Raw genomic sequence first — 25,870 nt, 5'->3', positions numbered from 1 at the left:
ACTGCAGAAATCAATATTTAATGGTTGTGATGGAGCCGTTGGCAATTTCTATGGGAGAGGCATGGAATTAGCGGTGCCGCGCCCATGCCAACAGTTATTCATCTTTGGACAATAACTTTTTTGAATTAATATTTTTATATCAATCTTAAAAGAAACATTGAAAAAAAATATAAATAAATGTACTATTTGATCATCATCATCATCATCATCATCATCATCATCATCATCATCATCATTTGTCCATCCATCATCACTATCATCTCCTCTGATCTTGAGCACGTAGTACAATGGGGAAAGGAGTGGCTGGTTACTTTTAATGCATCTAAAACCAAGCTTCTCTCTTTACATCATCAATATTCTAATTCACATTTGTCATCAATTGAAATGAATGGCTCTCGTCTTCAGGAGGCCTCAAGTTTTGACAAGCTTCTGGGCTTGACCATTACTCCTGATCTTAAATGGAACACGTATATCAAATCTGTTGCCAAGGCCGCTGGAAAAATGGTGGGATCTTTCTATCGATCCAGTAGATATCTCACTGCTGATGCTATTCTCTACCTATATAAGAGCCAGGTACGTCCAAGGATGGAATACTGTTGCCACATCTGGGCAGGAGCTGCTAGAAAGGACTTGTCCTGCCTTGATAGAGTTCAAAATAGACTTCGTAGCCTCGTAGGAGATGTCCTTTTCTCCTTCTTGCAACCTCTATCTCACAGAAGAGATGTTGCGAGTTTGTCTCTGATGTATCGTTATTTTCATGGAAAGTGTTCAACTGAGCTTCAATCTATGGTCCCCCCTCGCCAAACTTTCACAAGAAACACTCGTCTAGCTGTAAACACTATCAATAATTTCCCCCACTCTTTATCTGTGCCTAAACCTAAACGTAGATTCCATGAACAAAGCTTCTTTCTTAGAACTGCACGCCTGTGGAATTGTCTTCCGTTTTCCTGCTTTCCGGCTGACTACAATATGGTTGTGTTCAAGTCTAAAGTAAATAAGTTCTTGATGAGCCGTTCCATATAAGTTATTAAATTTACCAAATTTTCATTACTAATGATTACTATATTGACCAATTTCTACTGTACACTCTTTAACCCTTATCCTTGAGTGGCCTCTGGGCCTTGATAATGTGGTGATGCCTTTGTAAAAAAAACAAACAAAAAAATCATATGGCCACTCATCTTATAATTGTCATTAATCCATAACCATTGAGATCATCATCATGATCTGACCACCTATCTTATCACCATCATCATCATCATCATCATCATCATCTGGCCACTTATCGTCATTGTCATCATAATTATCTGACCACTCATCATCATCATTAACATCATCATCATCTGACGATCCATCATCATCATCATCATCATCTGACCACCTATCTTATCATCATCATTATCATTATTGCCATTATTTGACCACACATCATCATAATCATCATTATCTGACAACCCATCATTACCCTCTAACCACACACCATCATCATCATCACCATGGATTGACCACCCATCTCACCAAGATGATGATCATCGTCGTCGTCATCATCATCATCATTTGAACACCCATTATCCAGGTGTATAGTAACATGGTGTTTTTTTTATTACATTTTCACCCCAAACAAGGCACATTGCCACTTTTGTGTAGGAGGCTATTATCAGGGGCAACAACTACTGGGATACTATGTTGGAATTTGGGCAGCAAGATGTCGGTTCACGTTGCACTTGAACTTCTGCATGTCAGTACAGTTAGGGAAGCAGTGGCCTGGAATGGAATTCTAGAGTTTAGCGGTTCTGGGGAAGAAACTACTGGAGTAGAAAGATCTTTTACATCTAGGGATCTCTACTGTGTGGAGGTGGGATTTAGCTGCCTGTCGGGTTTGTCGAGGGTTTCTATATCGTGGAGGCACAAGTGTCTGCAGTTCGCCAGAGCATTCACCATTAAAATACTTGTAGAAGAGGCAGAGGGACGCAACATTATGTCGATGGGACAGAGGCTGAAGCCTAAATGCTAGTTCAGAGCCTATCAGATTGGCAACTCTCTTTTGAGCCTTGTCTAGGGGTGAGAGACTAGTAGCAGATGCACCAGCAATACTCCATACATGGGCGAATGGTGGCCTTATAGAGATGCAGGATACTTTCGGGTGTTAGTCGTTTTCTAGCATGGTAGAAAGAGCCTACCTTCTTCGCAGCAGCCCTGGCGACGCTTTCAATGTAATTGTTCCAACTCATGTTTCCTGTGAACATTAGGCCAAGGAGTTTGAAAGATGTGCTCTTAGATAAAGAGTCACTGGCCATTGCTATTGGTGGCAGAGAAGGTTTCTTGTAATTATTGAAGGAAACCAATTTAGTCTTGGCAGCATTGAATGTGACCATCCATTTTTGTCCCCATTCCACTACAGATTGGAGGTCATCCTCTAGTGTTTTTGCCATTTCTTTTGATATATGTTCATTTGTTTTCCTGTCATGCCTGTTATAGAGTGTAGTGTCATCAGCATATATACCCATCTCAGAGGCAATTTTGTTGGGGAGGCCATTAATGAATATTAGGAACAATAGAGGTCCAAGGATAGAACCCTGAGGCACTCCCGCATTTATATCATATTGTTTAGATGTACGACCGGCGATGACAACCTGGATTTTTCTCTTATCTAAGAAGGATTTAATTATGTTAAGTATTCTACCAGTGATATCGTATGATCTAATTTTCCTGAGGAGACCCTCATGCCATACCCTGTCAAAAGCCTTAGATATATCTAGAGCTACGGCTCTGCCCTCCCCCGCGTTTGCTGTATTATGTGATTATCTAGAGAGGATGTGATTTTAGCTACTTCTGTTTAGATCTTTAGTTCACCACGACAATGCACCCACTCATAACATCCTGCAAATCAAGCACTTCCTGATTAGGGTTTCAAATACCATTGTCTTCATTCTTCTGAAATTTAGAAATGAACATTTTAGACCCGAACAAATACAAATAGCACGGTCCATATTCTGCATATCTGTAATAAATATCACCATTATCCTCCCTTCTTCCTCCCTTCCCTCCACCTTCTTCTGATCATCATCATCATCATCATCATCATCTGTTTAAAATCCGTTTTACATGCTAGCGTGCATTGGACGGCTTTAAAGAATTAAACATCCAAAATAACCTATTTCTTCCAGGTCTTTATCTTCCTTTTCCTCAAGTATATCCTTATCATTTCCTTCGTTTCTCTTCGTCTTTCCCCGTGAACCGGACCTGCTACTTCAACTGTTCTAAATCCAAAAGCTCAAGAACTCTCACCTATTCTTTCAATGTGGCCATACCATCAAAGTCTCCTGTTCTGCACACATCTTCCTATACTGTCCAGATTTAATCTTCCCCTAAGATCGTCAGTACTTAGCATACCTTTAAGATTAATATTACACATACATCATATTATTCTCATATCATAACTCTTCATGCAACGCGTGGCCTTAACCTCTGCTGAAACCCATTCTTTTGAGAAAACATTTCCACCTAAATTGATCTTTTTTTTTTCCTCGGGCCATACCTAATAATTTCTTCCCATGTTTTTCTTAACATTTTCATGTGAACTGGACATACTGCCTCAATTGCTACTCAAGAACCCATCGATTCTTTGACAGTGACCATACCATGAAAGTCTCCTGTTTTGCACACATCTCCCTATACTGTTCAGATTTAATCTTCCCATGAAATCGTTAGAACTAAACAGATCTTTAAGACAAATATAACACATGCATTATATCATTCTTTTGAATTTCCTTCCCACTATCTGCTATGCAGAAATTAAAATGTAATGTAAACCAACATCTTGTTAATCTTTCTTAGGCAGGGTCCCAAATAGTAGCCCTTAAATCCAAATGTTAGGGGTGAATGTGAATAAAAATCTGGCATCGCTAAAAATTAATAATCAAAGCCAAATTTTACCTTGAGTCTCTGCCTGTCTGCGTCTCTCAGTTCTCAAGTTAGAAAATTAAGTTTTGGAAGGAAATAATTATTAGTAATTAATCTCTCTCTCAATCTCCAAAAGTTAATTCTCGCCAATAAAACCTTGAGCAATTAAGCGAGGTCTCTTTATGTCATTCATGCATGAGAAGTTTTTTCTTTGTTACAAGGAAGCCACCACATATCAAGGTCCAAATGCCATTCAAGGATAAGGGTTAATGAGTGTACAGTGTTCACTGGGATAACAGTTTAGTAATCGTTAGTGGTTACAATTGGTACGATTTGATTACCTAAGGGGAACACTCAGCAAAAACTTATTTACATTGGACTTGAAGATGATATTATTGTGGTAAGCTGGAAAGCAGGCCAGCGCAGTGGAACAGAATTCTACACGTGAGCTGTTTTAGGAAAGAAGCTGTGCTCACGGAATTTGCATTTAGATTTAGGGATAGATGGGGAGGTGGGGAAATAAAACAAATGATCCGGAAGAAAAGAGGAAAGTCGGTATCTTGTGAAAAAAAAAATCTTTTGTAAAGAAAACCAAATACAATGAATAAAGGAGATGATTATGCTGCAGTCTGACTGCCACGTGTATATGACTTGTGCATTACATAGAGAGACATATTCTCCCAGTTATTATAGTAAGCGTGAGAGTACAGCTGAGATAAGAAAGTCCTGCAGACGAGCCTCATTATCAGATATCTGAACAGTTAGGTCACGTGACATGTGACACCGGTGCTTCTACCATTATTGAACCTTTAAATGATGCATATAGAAAGCATGAGCCAATTTTTGAAAAGTTATGAGGAAGCTAAAGCGTTTCTAAGAGAAAAAAACATATTTTACAAGCGGAATTTTGTCTTTAATTCTTTGAATTGTTTCTTTTTTAATTTTTTTTTTTTTACTTTTAGCTTAACTTGCTTTTATGTTTCACCATTTCGTTTTTTAGTAATAAATGCTTCTCTTCATTAAAAACCGACCTTGTGTCTAACTTTGCCCTCGTGGGGAGGCAAGTAAATAGGAAGTAATATGGCGGCTGAAAAAACGTTTTTCGACCCCAATAAAAGCATTAAAATACATTTAAACCCTGTTCAATTTCCGCCATGCGCCCTTGTTGTTCTAAGTTAACAACTAGACACTACTTGTGTTTCAAAAAAGGTGCTCGTCTGAACTCCAATCTCTGGTCCCCCCTCGCCAATCTTTCACGAAAAACACCCGTCTAGCTGAATCCACTGTGAAAAATTTCCTCCACTCTTTATCTGTGTCTAAATCAAAACGTGGATTCCATGAACAAAGCTTCTTTCTTAGAACTGCACGCCTGTGGAACTCTTTTCCGTCTGCCTGCTTCCCACCTGACTACAACTTGGATGTCTTCAAGTCCTACGTTAACAAATTCCTAATGAACCGCCCCCTTAAGTAAACACTTCATCAAATCTCCACACTAACGTACTGTACTTGCAATAACCCTTATCCCTGAGTGGCTTCCGGGCCTTGATAAGTGGTGACCACCGTGTAAAATAAAAAAAAAAAAAAACTTGTGTTTCAAACATAAAAAAAAGAAAAAAAAGCGCTTTATAATAGTAAAAACACTAAAGCTGTTTTCGTTTGTTGTCTTTTTTTGGAAGTTGGGTTTGAGGCGCCCCGATTATCCTAAAGAACCAGCTATGTAAACACTTTTCAATACTTATTTACAAAAAGATTTCTTTACAATCAATTTTTATTAAAAATTAAAAAAATTGTTTTCTAAAATAATTTCTTAATATATGCTTACATTTTGTTTTTAAGTAAAATTAAGAAATTAATTCAAAAAATATTGTTTATATCCACCTTCATTCAAAAGGGTTACTTTTCCGTTGCTTAACCGGTTGTTAACCTAAATTCTCCGAATGTCAGAACGAGGTTCGTCTGCGGGACCTACTTATCTCAGCTGCACCAGTGTAAGAGTTTTTCGTTAACCATTAGGTTGAAACCACAACAATTATCATGACGTGTACTTCTGTAAGGCACTTTTGCAAGTACACTTTTTGTTTATTCTTTTTTGTTTATTTTTATTTATGTTTGGAGTCCTTTGAGATGAGGCTTCATCATTTGTGCATTCATTCTTTTTTTGCGGACTGTTATCCTCATCTTCATTGTTGTCCAACTACGTTTCGGCCAACTCCTCTTTTGGCCTTCTTCAGTTGATCCACCACGACAGGATAGGAATGCTGAGTCTTGCAACTCATCCCCAGTAATTTTTTTTTTTTTTTTTTTTACATGGAGTTCACCACTTATCAAGGCCCAATGGCCACTCAGGGATAAGGGTTATTGTGTGTACAGTAATCAATGGGATAGTGTAGCAATAGTATTAGAGAATTGGTAAGGTGTCATTACTTAGAGGGGGGCGGTTCATCAGGAATTTGTTTGTGTTGGACTTGAAGGTTGAAGTCGGGAGGGAAACAGGCAAGCGGAACAGAGTTCCACAGGCGTGCAGTTCTAAGAAAGAAGCTTTGTTCATGGTATCTACGTTTTGATTTAGGCACAGATAGGGAGTGGGGAAAATTATTGATGGTGGTTTCAGCTAGTCGGGTGTTTTTTGAAAAAGATTGGCGAGGGGGGACCAGAGAATGGGGCTCAGACGAGCACTTGCCATGGAAATAACGATAGAGCAAAGACAGGCTCGCTACGTCTCTTCTGTGAGAGAGAGGTTGCAGGGTAGAGAAAAGGGCATCCCCCACCAAGCCACGAAGTCTATTTTGTACTCTGTCAAGGCAGGATAGGCTGTTTTTAGTAGCTCCCGCCCAGATGTGGCAGCAGTATTCCATCCTTGGACGTACTTCGCTCTTATATAAATAGATAATTGCATCATTAGTGAGATATCTTCTGGAGCGGTAGAAGGATCCCACCATTTTCCCAGTGACCTTGGCCACAGACTTGATGTATGTGTTCCATTTACGATTAGGAGTAAAGGTCAAACCCAGAAGCTAGTCAAAAGAATTACTGTAATTACTGCCTTCCATAATTGTTTTCTCACCAGGTTTTGGGTGCAGTGGATACAGGCTTGATTCTCTATGGTTCCAGATGAGCATTGTCGAGGAGGATAACAGAACGAATGAACACTTTTTTGTTAATTTTTACCATTGTATTTGTCTTGATTATCACCTGTCTCCAATGCGGTAACATTACGCTTTATCCTTAAGCGACATGTGACCATGATTACAGAACGATAAAATTATTATTTCAGCACGGTCCATATTTTACAGGGGGGAACGATAAATTTGTCACCCTAAAAAAAAACCCCAAAAACACTACAGCTTTATTTTAAAACTTTTATTGAAGAAATCAATTCAATTCAGGTAACTTGATTATGTAGTAGAGCTGACATCTATTCAATGTAGCTGCCTTCAGCCTCAATCACCGCCTGGATACAGGTCCAGAACTAGGAGCATGTCTTTTCCACAAGCGCTGATGGAAGTGGATAGCGGTGATGAGGCTTGCATTGGGGTTGTGAGAGGTCATGTTGGTGATGTTTTCGATGTATGACCAAATGAAGTAGTCTAGTAGGTTAAGGTTGAGAAGTGGGGAACAGTGAGAGTAGGGTACAAAGCTGTAGTATTCCTTTTGAAGCCAATCCTGTCCTGCTACCACACCCAAGATCTGCTAGCGGCCACTTGATAGCACCAAGTTATCACCACACTCTTCAGCACATACCGGTACACTTTGGTATTGGTTTTTAAGCCGATTTCGAAAATGTGAGGTGGCATGATGTGGCCATCACTTGAAACCACACTAAAGAATATAACTGTGTAACGGGAACGATGTCCCAGGTCTGCGTCATCTAGTGGTGGACCCCTCCAGCATGACCAGACTCGTACTGGTCCCTGGAAAACATACCTCCGCTGCTCAAGGCACGTTAAACGTGCATGACCCCAAGTCCGTGTGGCAACATTGTCCTCTTCGGCCGTCAATCTGGTTTTGTGTCGGTGTCTTCGTCGTCCGGTGTCAGGGCATACCTGAAATAAACTGCATCTTCACTTATGCCGGCAATCGAAAAACAAAGAAAAAACTCTGAGGTCATTTTCGTTTAAACCAAATAAAATAATTATTTGCAATCATTCTACATTTGTTTAAAGTCATGTTTTCGTTATCCGCGCTTCGTGATGCAGGTACTTGAGATTTCAGGTTAATTCTCTAGCTAAGAACAAGATCTTTTTAAGTTAGTCCTTACTAAGATTTCTGCCCCTGCCTCTCACCCCAGGCGGGGCGAGAGCCGATGTGTACGCTTCGCTCGCTGACCAAAGACTGCCAAAATCCTTCTATATCTTTTTCGAGTAGGCGATCGTTGTTTATATCAAAAGCATCTTCATTCCTTTTCTCCATTATCTTCTATTCCCCCCTCCTTCTTATTCTTTTCCCTTTCTCTATTGTTTTATGAACATATCTGTCAAACTAGCTTGGTGGTCTCTGAGTTAAAAACACCACGGGTCCCCAACTCCGAGCAGACATTTTGGAACCCAATTCTTGAGACTGTCCGAATCAATTACGTTAGTTAAAACTCATTCTCACCAGATCCAACTAGAAAAATAATCTCCTTTTTTCCGCCATTAAAACAGATATCATGTCTCCCAACATATCATAAACGCCTGTCTTAATCTTTGACACAGTATCAGCACGCCCCCCTCCCCCGGCCATAAGCATTCTTATCTTCACCTAGCTGAACGGGACACCCGGCATCGTCTGGTGTCCCGTCACACTGTGGCTGAAAAATTTGTTGAGCTGTACCCTCAAGCATTGAACAGTCCAGATTTGCATTTTGAGGGTGCTGGCAATGGTCCTGTTGTCATAACTTGGATTGGTGGTGTGCATGCTTTGTCCAGAGGCACATATCCGATTCCGCTCGTTGAACATTGTGTCGGTTTCAGACATGATGATAGAACGCTCCTAACATTCTTGGGATTTGTACACAACTGGGCAACTAGTAGAAAGATAAAAGCGATTTTCATCAAACGGAAATGGAATCATGTCTTTTTTAGAGCAACATTTTTAGCATTCCACCCTGTATTTGTCTTGATTAAAACATTAGCTTTTATCCTCGAGTGGCATATGCCCATGATTAGTGGTGACCCCCCCCCCCTTTTTTTAGTAAAACAAAAAATAAACAAAAAAGAAATCATCTTTTAATAAATGTTTCCACAAACGTTTGATGAGTAAACAAAAAGAAAAAAATGCAAACGATGAAAAAAGTTTCGTTTCATGAAGACAAGTGTCAGTTTTCGGTTTTGCTAATTAACGAAATGAATTAATTAAAGATCAAATTTCAAATTGTCTGCAGAAAAAAAGGTCCCCAATTTTCGGGCAATTATAAGACAGTTATTATAATTAGTCCAACTTTAATGTCATAGAAACGAACAAAAAAAAAAACATGACCTACTTTCCATATTAAAATCTTTTAAAGGTATGAAAGGTTAGGAACTTTTGAGGAACTCACTAACTCTCACACACACACACACATACACATACACATACACACACATACACATACACACATATACACACATACATATACACACACATATACACCCACATACACACATATACACACATACATACACACATACACATATATACACACATACACATATCAACACACATATACACACATACACACAGATACACAGATACACACACATACGCACACATACACACATACACACACATACACACACATATATACACACATACACATACACACATCCACACACATATACACACATACACACAGATACACACACATATACATACACATACACACAGATACACACACATACGCACACATACACACATACACACACATACACACATACACACACATATACACATACACACATATCCATATTACACACACATACACACCCACATATACATACACATACACGCACACATATACACACAGATACACATACACACACATACACACACATACACACACACAAAGTGACTTTTATATAAGAGTAGAGATAGAGATATGTGGATCAAATTTCATGCCAATCAAAAGTTTACTTGTAGAAGAATGTTCAAAAATTGAGGCTTAAGCTTAAAGGCTATTAAGAAAAACATACGAATTCAGGAAATCTTGTTTAATTGATGTTTGAAAACTATGGAACAAATTTAATGCCAATCCGTAATTTGGATTCTGGGAAAATGTTTAAAACGCAAGGTTTATTGTGAAGGGGTCTTAAGAAAAATTGAAATTCAAGGAATCTTGGTTAATTGGCGTTTAATAAATATGGATGCTAATCTAAAATATTGAATTAATGCTTTGTTCTTAGTCAACAAGACTTAAATGAGAAAAGACGTGTTTTTGTATGCTGTCCCCGAAAAGGGGGGGGCATTTAGCAGGCAACTGATATAGTGAAATCTATCTATCTTATCTGGTTAAATCTCTCTTCCTCTCTTTTAGGGTTACGATAGACGATTAGATGAGTGACAACACTTATAAAAAGAGTAAAATAAAAGCAACATGGTCAACTATAGTCGAGGGCAACGAAAAGGCTCCCTTTTCATTAACTTACTAAGTGAATGGAAAAGCAGCACAGCTTTCATAGGATCACTCCACTTATTCTTGATTCTCTTTTAATAATGTTGAGTGTTTTATAATGGGGCACAACAAGTATCATTTTTTTTTATTAGTTTTTGGTAAAACTCAAGTGAGGATTGAACCATAATCTCCTGACCAACAAATAGGCTGGTTGAATAAAACGAGTAAACGACTCTGAATTTTTGCGATGAGGATTGGTTATTCGTATTATTTGGAATCTTCAGATTACTATGCTCATCTTGTCACTTTCACATTGTTCCGTCCGATGTAACCCCTGACCTTTTTCAAGTGTATCTTGTCAAACTCGAGAATGTTTCTGTCAAATTTACTTCATGAAGGTAGAATGCTCTCATTCTGCTAGCCATGATTGGATAGAGGTCTCAAGTTTATCACAACCATCAAGAGGATTCTATACTTAGATATGATTGCTCTAACAGAGGGAAAACTTTGAACAAACCCAAGGCACAAGGAAATAAATTAAGTTGGAAAGTGAGACCAGTACTCAAGAATTTAAAACATTCAAAACGGAACCTCTCAAAGGAAGAAGTGTTGACCATCAAGTCACTGCACAGTGATAATGATATCATAATTAGATTGCAATTACAGTCGGAAGAATTCTGATTAACTCATATTACAGGGTGGTCCACTTAAAAGTAACCCAGAAAATGTAGTAGAAAGGAGGAATATTATTTTATTGTTTAACTTACCTGTAACGTTATAAAAGATCATATGTAACGTTATAAAAGATCATATGTAACGTTATAAAAGATGCTGGAAGTGTTCCTCGTTGACATTTATGCATTTCTGGGCACGTTTAACAACGTGTGCAGATACTACCTGTAGATCTTCTCTCGTGATTCTCCTGATAGCCTTGGTAATGTGCTAGTTTAGTTGGTCTAGATTGTGAGGATTATTTGCATAAACTTTTTGTTTTAAAGTCCCTCAAAGACAAAAATCACATGATGACAAGTCCGGGGAACGTGGTGGCCATAACCCTTTGCTTATTCTTCTCTCTTCCATAAACATGTCATGAACTTGTGTCAGTGATCTGTGAGACATGTGGCATGTAGAATGCATTTTGTGTAATGTGCAATTTAAATGTCTGAGGGAGTGGCACTCGTCTGACAAGACGTTGCAATCATCATATATATATATATGTGTCTATAAATATATGTATTTGTTTTTATATATGTATGTATATATATTTTATATATGTATGTATATATATATATTTGGGTATGCGGGTATACCTACTACCTCAGAGAGATGAACGCCTCTGCCTGGCATAGTTTCAGGTCACCCTTGGGCAAGGTGTAGTACCTGTTAGCCTCCCTCTCAATTTCTGGAGGGTTACTATATTGTGAAAACTAGGGATATATATATATATATACATATGCATGTTTGCTTGCTTATGTGTATGTGTGTGTATATGTCCAGCTGCTGGTCAGGGGGGAGTGTAATGTGCATCCAGGAGACAAGCGCCCGCGTGTTTGTGTGTTGTGTGGGTGCGTAAGAGAGACGGACGAAAAGGAAAGACTTACCTCAGGGCCGGGTCGGCGTCGCTGACCGAAAATACAGAAAGAAAGATCAAGATGGCGGCCGCCTTTTGTAAAAGGATGATATCTCGCAAAGTCACATGAATTCTCGCAATATGCAAATTGAGCCAGCCTGAAACGGCCATAAAAGCGGGTGATTGAAAGACGTTGGGAGAGCGATGATTGACTTGGTCGGGAATCGTGTCGCTGTTGCTTCTCGTGCCGTGTGGGTGTGAGCATATATTACTGTTGTTGGGACCGTTCTGAGTAACCGATTGTTGGGTCCGTTCTGAGTAACCGTTCGCATCCGTCTAGGTACCTTGCTAGTTGGATTCCGTGCAGAACCGGTGTTTACTGGTTATTGAATTGCTTTACGTTGCTGCACCATTACACATCTACAGAGGGCGCAGTACTTTTAAAGGATTTTCCTTACACATTTTCTACATTTTGCTGCAGAAAGAATTGCATTTTGTTTTATGGTGTCAGTTGGTTCTTAAGTAAAAAAACAGAGAGATCGGACTACTGTTAATGGGCGGCTTAATCTGAAAAAAAAATTATTAGACATTTTGGGCTACTTTTAAGTGGACTTCCCTGTATTTGTATTCTTCGAACTACTGTTCTCATCTTGAGTGTTATTTTCATAACGTTTCAGCAGATATAACCTCCGACTTTCTTCGGGTGTATCTCATCAAACTCAGGAATGTTTCTGTCAAACTCGGGAATCTGGACAGGATTTCGAACGGAACCCTTTATTTACTTTATGAGAGTAGCAAGCTCTCGTTCAGTCAACCATAACTGAATAGAAAACGAATTCCATACTTAGATATGATAGCTCCAATAGAGGGGGTAAACGTGAATAAACCCAAGGCACAAGGAGATGAACTAAGGTAGAAAGTGAGACACGCACTCGAAACTTCAAAGCCTCCAAAATCTGACCTCTCAAAAGAAGAAGTGTTGGTCATTTGTAAGATAGTGTATATGAGCGCATGAAAACTATCAGCAGCAGCCCACGAACCTTGACAATGTGTAACGTGGCCGTTATGTTGCAAATGGACAATCAAATAAAACAAATAAATAAAATATCCGAGTTGGCACCCCCTTCTTTTTCAACAAAAGTCTTTTATTACCTTCTATCATTGTTTTTATTACCTTTTATCATTGTTTCGGCACTTAAAAAGTCTCCCGCTGCCACATGTCCATTTTATCCGGTTCATGTTTCTCTTTCTTCTGACTGCACGCCGGTACCAGCCAACCACTTCTCACCTTTGCATTTACGCATCCATTTTCTCTGACTTTGTTTCTCCCTGAACACGGGCTGCATTTTTTTCTCTTTTTTTTCCTTCCTCTTCTCGTGCACACTTTCTAATTTGCATATGTGCGATTTTCTGCTACTGCTGCTGCTAATCCCTTCGCAAGCCAGCCACCCTTTGCTGCTGCTGCTGCTAAATATTTTCCACACGCTCATATGCACTGCATTACACATTAAGTCATTCCGAAGTAACAATACTATCTTAATAAGATTACAATTAGAGTTGGAACAATTCTGATTAATTCTTATCATTTGTATTCTTTGAGCTACTGTTCTCATCTTAAGTGTCATTTGTATAACGTTTCGGCCGATGTAAGCTCCGACCTGTTTCAGGTGTATTTGGCCGAACACCAGAATCTCCATAGAATTTCGATTGGAACTTTTTATTTAATCCACGGAATAGCATGTTCTCGTTCCAGACCCATAGCATAATGGATAAAGTACTTGGTAAAATTCAGTTGTAATTGACAATTTTCTGCAGGTTGAAGGTTCAATCATCAGTGTGGGCAACACTCAGAATACAACTGCAAACTACTTAGGACTTCTACCTAATCATAGCTGACAGAATGTGAGCATGCCATCTCCATTCGATTGGGTACACCAGAAGAAGGTTTTAGGTTACATTGGCTGAAACATTATGAAAGTCATGTTAGCATTGAAAAATAAATCGTAAAAGGCTGCTGCAAATGCGACACTTTTTGGGATTTGGGCAGCAAGATATTTACTTACATTACATTTACATATCTGTATGTTGGAACAGTTGGGGAAATAGAGAGCAGATAGGGAATTTCAAAGGCAAGCCGTTCGAGGGAAGAGGCTATTAAATAAGTCATAACTTACCACATGCGAGGCTACGCTGAGATAAGAATGAATGATGTGTGGATGATGAACAGTACAATGAGAGGATTGGGAACGATGGGTGAAATGGGCAGAATTTTAATTTTCTCATTGAAATCACACCAGGCAAATTATGAGGCAACTTGATGTAAGGAGCTATATATCAAAATATCAGCCAATAATAAGAGTTAGATGGATAGATTTCGACTCAGAAAACAGCAATTCCTCTCCCTTTGCCAGAACCATCACTCGTGGATTATAATGACTAAAGGACAAAAATGAGCGAATTACTTAAGAGAACATCTCGATGAATACTTATTTACATCTCACTTGAAGACGACCTTATTGTAGTCGACTGGGATACAGTTGCAAAGTATTGTGTTCCACATACAGAAAATTGTGAGAAAGAAACTTTGTTCATGGAAGTGTCGTATGTTTTTATTTGCACAGATGAAGAAAGGGAAATACCCTCGGAACTTTTAAGCAAACTTTCCTACAAAAATCTCTTGATGAATAAACGGGGAAAAAATAATCGTGAAAAGAAATGTGCAACTTGCTGTCACATGAATCGACTGCTAAAAGACCAGTGACATTTTTCGGTCATTTTTCTGTCACGCTAATTCACAAAATTAATGAATTGAAGATCAAAATTCAACTCGATTACAAGAAAGGTCTGCTTTCTAGGGTAATTATATTACAGTAATGAGCGCTAATTATTTTTTTCATCTTAAAGAAAATCGTTAATTAATTTTATAAGTAAGTCTTATTGTGAAAGAATAGTTTTGCACTACTTCTGGTTTTCCTATGAAATATATATATATATATATATATATATATATATATATATATATATATATATATATATATATGTGTGTGTGTGTGTGTGTGTGTGTATACATGTATATATATATGATGAGAATTATGGAAATAGTATTCCGACAAAATAGAAAAAGAAAAAGCAACATAACTCGATTTGTTCCTTTTTCTCTCTTTCTCTTTCTCTCTCTCTCTCTCTCTCTCTCTCTATATATATATATATATATATATATATATGTATATATGTATATATATGTATATATGCATATATATATGTATATATATATATAGATATATATATATGCATATATATATATAGATATATATATGCATATATATATATATATATATATATATATATATATATATATATATATATATATATATATATATATATGTATATAAGCGAGATAAGACACTGATAGAATTCAGATGAAAAATCCTGATAGATATTATTTGAAGTAATACTATCAAGGAGATCCTAGCCAAAAAGGAAAAGCTCAATATTTAATAATAGAGCAATATATAAGTTTCGTGGTTAAATTTTAAATTCTGAAAAAAAAAACAACATATAGAGACATATATTCGATTTAAGAATGTATTGTTTGACAAAAGGAATACGTACAGAGTTATCTCCCTTTCTACTTCTAAAATATCCGATAATCGTAAATCTTAAAAGGAAAGAACGAAAGAAAATAAAAATAAAAAATAAGTAAAAAATAGAATTAGATCCTTAATTTTAAACGAAGAATGAGAATGAACTAAGTATAAAGTAATGCTAAACTTTCTTTCCTTATTGAATGAGTTTTAAACTAAAACTTTTCTTAATCACATAAATAGGTTAGCCGATATTTTGTAAAATGACAAAACAAAGTCCAGATACGAAACTAATATTGGATCGCAACAATTTAACTTATTTGACTACTCCGGATTAAAAAATAATTCAAATTAAATAAAGAAATAAAGAAATTGAAAGAAACATATTTGCACACACACATACACATACACCCACATACACATACACACACATACACAAATACACACACATATACACATATATATATATATATATATATATATATATATATATATATATATATATAGATAGATAGATAGATAGATAGAGAGAGGATGAGAGAGAGAGAGAGAGAGAGAGAGAGAGAGAGAGAGAGAGATCCTTAATTTTAAATGAAGAATGAGAATGAACTAAGTATAAAGTAATGTTAATTTTTATTTCCTTATTGAATGAGTTTTAAACTAAAAATTTTCTTAAATCACATAAATAAGTTAGCCGATATGTTCGTAAATAAAGGAAGCTGATTCCCGATACGAAAATAACATAGATTCGTAACGATTTAAATTAGTTGATTAGTCCGGATTAACAACAAAAAAATTAAATTAAAAAAATTAGAAAATAAGGTAAATTAAGTAAACAAATATAGAAATCTAATTTAAGAAATCAATGAATAGTATTAATAAAACATATTAAATGGACATAGGTAATTAGTGGTAACACTGTATGATATTTAGTTTGAATTCTTTTTTTTAATATAGATACGAAAATATGTAGATATATAATCTTTAAAAAATACTTTCAAGGATGCGATAGAGGTAAAATAGTTTCGATTGTTTTCTTTTCCTTATAAACGAAAATCTTTTTCCATAATGTTTTATTGTTAAAGTGTGTTTTATTCAATAAGTCTAAAGAAAGGCTGTTCTTGTGAAAATTTTCAAAGGATATAATGTTTGGATTTGTCCGAATTGTCTTGAAACAATTGCAACTAACAATGAAATACACTATTTGTTGATATCAACCGATTCTTTGAAGTCTTGGTTTTTGTTAAAACAATATATATATATTTCGATACTCATCAGATGAATTTCTCTAGAAAACATATCTAAGAACACTGCCAGACATATGAATTAACATTGGGTGGAATCTGCAAAACATATGAGGAAGGAACGCCCCCCCCCCTCACACACAAATGACTTTTATACTATAATAGATATAGAGATATATGGATCAAATTTCATGCCAATCAAAAAGTTTACTCATAGAAGAATGTTCAAAAATTGAGGCTTAAGCTTAAAGGCTATTAAGAAAAACATACAAATTCAGGAAATCTTGTTTAATTGGCGTTTGAAAACTATGGAACAAATTTAATGCCAATCCGTAATTTGGATTCTCGGAAAATGTATAAAACACAAGGTTTATTTTGAAGGGGTCTTAAGAGAAATTAAAATTCAAGGAATCTTAGTTAATTGGCATTTAATAAATATGGGTGCTAATCTAAAATATTTGAATTAATGCTTTGCTCTTAGACAACAAGACTTAACTGAGAAAAGATGTGTTTTTCTATGCTGTCCCCGAAATAAGGAGAGCACGTGGCAAGTAACTGATATAGTGAAATCTATCTATCTAATCTGGTTAAATCTCTCTTCCTCTCTTTTAGGGTTACGATAGACGATTAGATGAGTGACAACACTTATAAAAAGAGTAAAATAAAAGCAACATGGGCAACCATAGTCTAGGGCAACGAAAAGGCTCCCTTTTCATTAACTTACTAAGTGAATGGAAGGCACCACTGCTTTCATAGAATCACTCCACTGGAACAGGGAGAGCATGTAGCGAGCAACTTATGTGGTGAAATCTTTCTGTCTAATCTGGTTAAAGCTCTCTCTCTCTCTACTTGTTCACTCTCTCTTGTCTAAGATCAGTTAGTAATAATAATACTAAAATAAAAAAACAAAATATTTTTTGAATTTGTATATTCATTTTATTGAGGACTGTTATCCTCATCTTCATATTTGTTGTTGTTTCACCACATTTCGGCCAACTCATACTTTGGCCTTCTTGACGTGGGAGAAATGTTGAGTCTTGTAACTGTATCCGAAGTAATTACTGCCTTTCATAGTTGTTGTTGTCTAAAAATTTGTTGGGCAACTAATCCTCTAATAGAAAGCAGCTTGTCAGAAAAATCACTCATTGGAAATGGGGACTGAAGGACAAAAAAGGAGAAGCGAGAGTTACTGGAGCTGCCGATAACACATCCACATGCATTGAAAAATAAATAAATAAATAAATAAATAAATAAACTAAAATAAAAAATAAAATTAAAAAAAAGGAGAGAAGGACTTATTAATGTCTACTTAGTATAAGCCTTTTACCCATTCCTGCCTTAGGATAGTACTTGAAGCTAGTCTCCCTCGCCTTTCATAGTTGTTGTCTAAACATTTGTTGGCCAACTAATCCTCTGGCCTGCTTTGTGTACGATTGAAACCGCTATCTTCCAACACTGCTTAGCTGGAACCATAGAGATACAACACCTCTATCGTTCGGGGCCAACCACCTGAAGAAGGCCAGAGGATGAACTGGGCGAAACGTGGTAAAACAGCAACTATAAAGATGAGGATAAAAGTCCGCAATAAAATGAATATAGAAACCTCATCTCAAAGGACCCCCCCCCATAAATATAAATAAAAATAATATATAATATCTTTTGAATGTATTTGTGTAAACTTTTCATCTTTTTTTTTTAATCTTCCAGAAAATTATGCGCCGTTCATGTCACTCTCATCTCGTCAAAGCCATTTCACATCTGACCCGTTGATTGCACCTCCTGGCCCAGGATATTACAATATCCACCAACTGGATGCAATTACTACGGTAAGAAAACATTCATACCTGAATATTACACATTTGAATTGAGTAGAATTATTTTATCCTGCCTTGACAGAGTTCAAAACAAACTTCGAAACCTAGTAGGGGATGCCCTCTTCTCTTCCCTGCAATCTCTTTCCCACAGAAGAGACATTGCTAGCCTGTCTCTGCTTTATCATTATTTTCATGGCAAGTGCTCGTCTGAGATCCACTCTACGGCCCCCACTTGCCAAACTTTCACGAAACACACACATCTAGCTGAAAGCACTATCAATAATTTCCTCCACTCTATATCTGTGCCAAAACCTAAACGTAGATTTCATGAAGAAAGTTTCTTTCTTAGAACTGCAACCCTTTGAAACTCTCTTCCGTTTCCTTGCTTTTCAGCTGATTACAATATGGTCGTCTTCAAGTCCAATGTAAACAAGTTCGTGATGAGTCGTCCCCTTAAGTAATCCAATTTACTAATGATTACTACGATATTGTCCCATTCACTACCATACTCTCATTAAGCTTTATCATCGAGTGGCCCCGCAGTAAAAGGAAATTTTAATACATCTGATTTGAGTATCCTGTCGAACAATAAATTCACGTAAAATATACTTTACAGTCTTAAATTTGTGTTCTTCTATAACAAGCTCTATTTCTTATTCCCATTGAATTAAGCGTTTTTTATTTGGTTGGGATTAGTATATAAGTATTAATATTTATATTCGCTTCAAATTTACTGGAGCTTTTGTCTTATAAACTTAATCCTTATTGCTTGATTTTATGTATATACTAGCAAAAGTACCCGTCGTTGATTGGGTTCAAAAACAGCCTACAGAAAATGGACTCTGATTTATGAAAGTATGATAGGTTATGAAAAGGAAGGGTTGTAAAGAGATAGCTTCGAATTTGGGGGTATCAAAACCAAAGAAAAATATAAAGAAAGTAAAAATAAAATAGATAAACCCCAGTGGTGGGGCAAGTTTATTGCTTGCTGCCTGAGGCGCCCCGACCGGGGAATGCCGACGGGGTTACTCAGGCAATTTTTAAAATTGCAGGAGTGCCCCTCCTTTAGGGGAGCCTGCGGGGTTCCCACTTTCCGGCCTTGTGCCACATTTTGCTGAGGTGGGCAGCAAATAAATATCAACCCCATAATTTATTATACCATACCTGTTCACACCGAAACACTTATCACAATATTCGGTGGATCTATATAAAAAAAAACCTTGTTAAACTTTGTGACATATTTCCATTCTATGGAGGTCAGGCGCGACCGAACACCCCATAATTTTATTATACCATATTTCTTCAAACTGAAACATAATTATCAAAATATACTTACGCAGATATATATGAAAAGTCTTTATTAAAGTTTGTGCCTATTTCCATTCTATGGAGGCCAGGCATGAACGCAGACCCCACAATTTTATTATACCATCCCTATTTAAGTTAAAACATACTTAGCAAAGTATTATTATGTACATCTATATCAAAAACACTTGTAAAAGTTTTTTTTTTAATTTTAAATTTTTTTATTTCCATACTTTGTGGATCAGGCGCGTATGCAGACCCCACAATTTTTATGAATCATCATTATGCCAGATCTAACATACCCATTCCTGTGTCTCGATACATCTTCTACATTATATGTGATCAGTTTTCTATAATAGTCAACCATATAGGAGCCTATTCGTGACCAGACACATACACAGACGTCCAGCTTTATATATATATATATATATATATATATATATATATATATATATATATATATACAGGCTCCTTCAGTCTTTGACAGACTATGGATACCCACATAGGGGTGCTTGCGTGTGAAATTTTTGTGGCAGGAGGCGTGCAATCTCCAACCACACCTTCCCAGTGTCAACATTGTTAAATACCAGTGGCAAGTGAAGTGTATGTACAGGATGGCTGAACACAAATGCCGAGATAAGCGGAGAGCACATACAGTGCCTAGAATTCGCAAATGGTCACCCATCTGGTACTAACCAGGCTCAATGTTGCTTAACTCCAGTGATCTGACGAGAACCGGTGTGTGTCAACACAATTATTATATATATATATATATAAAGAGAGAGAGAGAGAGAGAGAGAGAGAGAGAGAAAGAGAGAGAGAGAATTGTATAAGTCAACTGATTTAAAGGAATAAATTACAAGATGGTCAACATCATGAATTTTGGAATATAACTTTTTGTCATTTAGTGTCTCTCTCTCTCTCTCTCTCTCTCTCTCTATATATATATATATATAAATATATATATATATATGCATATATATAAAGTACAAGAATTCATAAAATATGTTGAAAAACACGTTAGCAAAAGTAAAAAAACATTTAGTTTACAGAAAGGAAACACAAATAAAATGGATTGTCCTTAATCCGCAGAGTTTCGAAATAAATACTTTCCTTCTGATCAGAGGGGTTAGCAAAATGTGGAATGAAATTTTGCTTTTGAATTATTTAATGAAATCACATGACTGAAGCAGATCATTCTAGCATAAAAATAAAAGAAAACAGTGAGAAGCAGAGGGAGTGGGGGGGGGAAATGAAAAATAATTTCATGTGAATGGATCTTCAAATCAATGATGAGTGGAAAATCCAAAGACGAATGATGAAATTCAAACTGTTGGTAAATGTGAAGAATCCAAAGGTAAAAAGTCCAAAGATTTCCTGTTAACGAAAGATGGGCGCTTATACAGACATTAAAAAATGAAAATATCAAAAAATGTTTAAATTGTATGCATCCGTTATAGAACAAAGTTCTCCGAAAAAAAATTTCACTTAATTTCATCAAGTAGTTTGTTTTTTTTTTTTTTTACAGCGGAAAAACACGTTTTTATGAGAGCGCGTTGAAGGCGGCCATCTTGGATTTTTTAAAATATTTCTTTGAATTTTAGAAATGACAAAGGGAGATAACTCCAGTTAAAGCGCTGGCACCTCTCCCAATCTCTAATACTAGCTTTTCTTCCTAAAAATCTAACATTTTGCTCGGTATCCTAACAAATTGTTTTTTCGCTGTAAAAAAAAAAACTACTTGATGAAATTAAGTGAAATTTTTTTTCAAAGAACTTCGTCCCATAACGAATACATACAATTTAAACTTTTTTCGATATTTTCATTTTTTAATATCTTGACTGAACTGTACAAGTATCGAAAGATGTTCTGAAGTAATCCAACAGACAGAATTCTGTGTAATTAATCACAAATTGGTTCGAGGAGGAAACGAGAGTCTGCAGTATTTTTATAAAAAGAATGAGAAATTGTTGGGAGAGTGATGAAATGTAGAGTTATAATATACTGTCGAGGCCAACATATATATATATATATATATATATATATATATATATATATATATATATATATATATATATATTATTTTGTGAATAGGTTATATTTGTTTTGATATAGGTTGTTAGTACCCCTCTTTCTTTTTAGAATGGTTCAACCCTGTAAAGTTGACTTTAATATAAAGGGATGGTCTTTATTGAAAGTTTCGTGGATGGTTTTTGGCCTGATGAGGTGATTTTCCATGCTAGGGGGTCATTGAAACACGTTTGCTAATGTGTAGCCAATAGCTCTCCAACAATCAATATATTGCTCTGTTTCATGCATTGAGCACTCTTTGGAATGACATATTGTGTTGTTGTTATGAATTACTGAAAAATTCTACCAACAGTATAATAATAATAATAATAATAATATATATATATATATATATATATATATATATATATATATATATTTTTTCAATATAATGGGCGAAAGACTCTTGAGAGCTCTTTCAGCTATCATCTCATCAGGAGAAAATCGATAGCGCAAAAATAATACTATGTTGAAAGTAAAGAGTTCAGATGGGGAACTATTGAATGTGCCAAAAATTACGGGGCACTAAAATAAAAACGGGACAAAAGATTCACAGTTCCCCAAAGAGAAACAATGTGTTAGATGTTTCTTTCTGCTGGCACAAAGAAGGTTTCTGCACTGCAATAGAGACAGACTCCAAAATCTTTAAATGGTTTCTGGAGTCCGTTCTATGAAGCACCTCGAACCATTCAATTTTATATCTATCGGTACAGCACGGGTTGTCAACCAATTGCTGGCCAATAGCAGAGTCCAAGGCTGCAGAAGGAAGGAGACTACCAGACCCCATCCTCCCTTGTCTGACCTTCGATGGAACATGCTGATTTATACGAGTCAAAAGATGCAAGGATGTTCGCCCAACATAACCAGCATTGCACTGGCATTTGAATTGATATACAATATTGCTATTTTGGATGTAAGGCAAACTATTCTTGCGAAAAGAAGGAAATGTAAGTCTCGTAGTATATACCAAACGCAAGGACACAGAATAAAAGCAGTCGTAAATACTTCTGCAAATCTGTTTGGAAAGTCTGTTACTCTTTTCCCCAATCCACGGTAATTTTAAATAAACCGGGCATTTCAAAGGTCCAAACTTTTTAGGGGATTTAAAATTCGCAATCTTTTTGAAAATACAGTCATCAATAAGGTCAACAGGATAACCATTATTGATGAATATTTCCCTGATCTTATCAAGTTCGGCATCCAATCTTTTAGGTGAACAAATCATCAGGGCTCTATGTACCAAAGTATTAATTAACCTGACCTTACGTGATTTTGGTACAAAAGACAACCAGTTCAGTTTTGTACCAAAATCACGATGTGGTGAACTTATTGGAAAGAACCGACCCAACGAAGACAGGGTGAATGCTGCAACTATTACCACGACCATGACCACACACACACACACACACACACACACACACACACACACACACACACACACACACACACACACACACACACACACACACACATATATATATATTCTTTTAACTTTCTTGAAGTTTTATATTTGGATTTTACCGTCACTGGATTTTTTATCTTCCACCAGACTATCCATTAATGTGTAATCACCTTTTTCTTCACCATATTCCCTCTGCTTCACTTTTTTGTTTTCAAGTAAGATCTTTGACTTACTTGTTGTTTCATCAAATACTTCTGCATGCAAAATCCGATTCCGCATTTTGCTAATTCCTACCCTCTGATGAGAAGGAGAGTATTTCTTCGAAACTCCGCGGATTAAGGACTATCCATTTATCTAGTGTTTCCTTTTCAGATTAAATATGTTTTTAACTCATTTCAAAGTGTTTTTTAACATATTTTATTAACTGTTTGCTCACACATATATATATATATATATATATATATATATATAATTTAAAGGAGATTAGAATAATAGTCTAAAGAGCTAAGTGTATTTTAATGTAATAGTGAAATTACTAGTTTAATTAAAATACAGGAAATGCTCGTTGTAATTTAGATATATAATAAGCTCGATAGTTAAATGTCCTAGAGCTAATTCAATATTAAGTAATGTGATTTATAATTTAAAAGTTTTAAAATTTTTAAAATTTAAAAATCAAAATTTAATTAAATTAAAAATCAGTTTCATAAGAAGGAACAACAACAAAGTCAATTATCTGTACGATCGTTTCGGAAATCCGTGCTTTTTATTTGTGGTATACATGAAGTCACGTAGAATAATTATACATAGTTTTTTTGGTAAGCACGGTCTCCTCATCAGCAAATTTAGGAGGATTTCTATTGAATTGAAAAGACACCAAAAATAAACCTAGCATTAAAAGTAAGGCAGATGAATCTGAAAAATTGAAGTAAAAGGTTTGGATATAAAATTTATAAGAAAATTAATAAGGAAATTGGTATAGGTTAGAGATAGAAATGAGTAGAAAAAATATATATATTTTTGAATTTACATAATAAATTTGATTTAAAAATATATAGATATATAATTACCTTTTGGTTTTTCTTTTTTTGAAATCATTCCTGTATTTTAATTAAACTAGTAATTTCACTATTACATTAAAATACACTTAGCTCTTTAGACTATTATTCTAATCTCCTTTAAATTATCAGCTCCCTATAACAGGTTGAGTTTATATACGTAATTGTAGATATGTTTCATAAGAAGGACATACAATTATCAACTAAATGCATATATACATATATAAAGTAGTGTAATTGGTATAAATACGTAGACTTCATTATATGTATACATGCATACATTTATTAGTGGTTTGCTTGTTTTGTTTTTTTAGCATTTGAAGCCCTTTTTGGGTTATTGAAGGCTAAATCCAAAAATTTTGTAAAATGTCTTTTATCTTTCAAGTTGTTTACACATTCAAAGATTTATTTTAAGCTGTTTTGCTTTACGACATATCAACCCTTTTCAGGTTATTTAATGACGAATCCAGCAACTGCAGAAAAATCTTCTATGCTTCAAGTTTCCTCTTCAAATTTTCATTTACGAAGATTTGTTGCAGCAATTCTATATTTCTATGCTTCCATATTTCTCTGATACGACATAATCATGTTGGCACAGTAGCTTCAGACAGCCTGATTTGGTCGTACCAGGACACAAAAATACAATTATGTTTTCTAAACATATTTTAAGCATTCCACATGCTTTTAAATATTGCAATAATTTTATTTATGTGAAAGATATAATTTTAAAAAAATGTAAATCAATTTACTGGAAAGAAAATTGCTTTAAACTTCCTTTAAATAAAAATTTCTTAACGCAAATAGATCACAAATGTTTACGTGAAGCAAAATAAATTAGGTATTATTTGGATCTTTTTCGACTTCTGTTCTCATCTTGAGTGTTATTTTCTCATCTTGAGTGTTAGTTTCGGCCAATGTCCTCTGATCGTCCTCAGTTATTGAACTCGAGAATGTTTCTGTTAAACTCAAAACTCTTTGTGAAATTTTGATGAAACCCTTTATTTAATTCTGCTATTCCATCAGCCATGACTAGGTAGGAGCCCTTGCATTTTGAGTATCACCTGCACTGAGGATTGAACTTTCAACCTCCAGAAGAATATAACTTACAACCGAATTTTATTAAGTAATTTTGTTTTTATGCCACAAGTCGTTGCAGACAATTCTGATAAACCCATTCTTGTATAATCCGGCTACTTATCAATAAACATCACTATTTATTATCGAATATTACACGGATTAAATAAAGGGTTCCGTTGAAAATTTTGTGCAGATTCTCGAGTTCGACATAAATATTCCCGAGCTTGACAAGGTGCATCTGAAGAAGCTCAGCGGACACATTAACTGCAACATTG

General features: G+C 35.7%; 1 protein-coding gene across 1 annotated transcript in view; it reads left to right on the top strand.

The window, feature by feature from the left end:
• LOC145265676 (sperm-tail PG-rich repeat-containing protein 2-like) overlaps nt 1-25,870 on the top strand; it is a 1,924,518-nt gene that overhangs the window by 91,094 nt on the left and 1,807,554 nt on the right. The window contains exon 3 of the mRNA XM_080121737.1: nt 18,577-18,695. Coding sequence (XP_079977863.1) covers nt 18,577-18,695 — 119 coding nt within the window. The remainder of the gene's footprint in view (nt 1-18,576; nt 18,696-25,870) is intronic.

Source organism: Euprymna scolopes, chromosome 40 (genome assembly GCF_053919585.1).
Source record: "Euprymna scolopes isolate OS-2025 chromosome 40, ASM5391958v1, whole genome shotgun sequence".
Classification (NCBI taxonomy): Eukaryota; Metazoa; Mollusca; class Cephalopoda; order Sepiida; family Sepiolidae; genus Euprymna; species Euprymna scolopes.
This window is presented reverse-complemented; position numbering and strand designations above follow the sequence as displayed.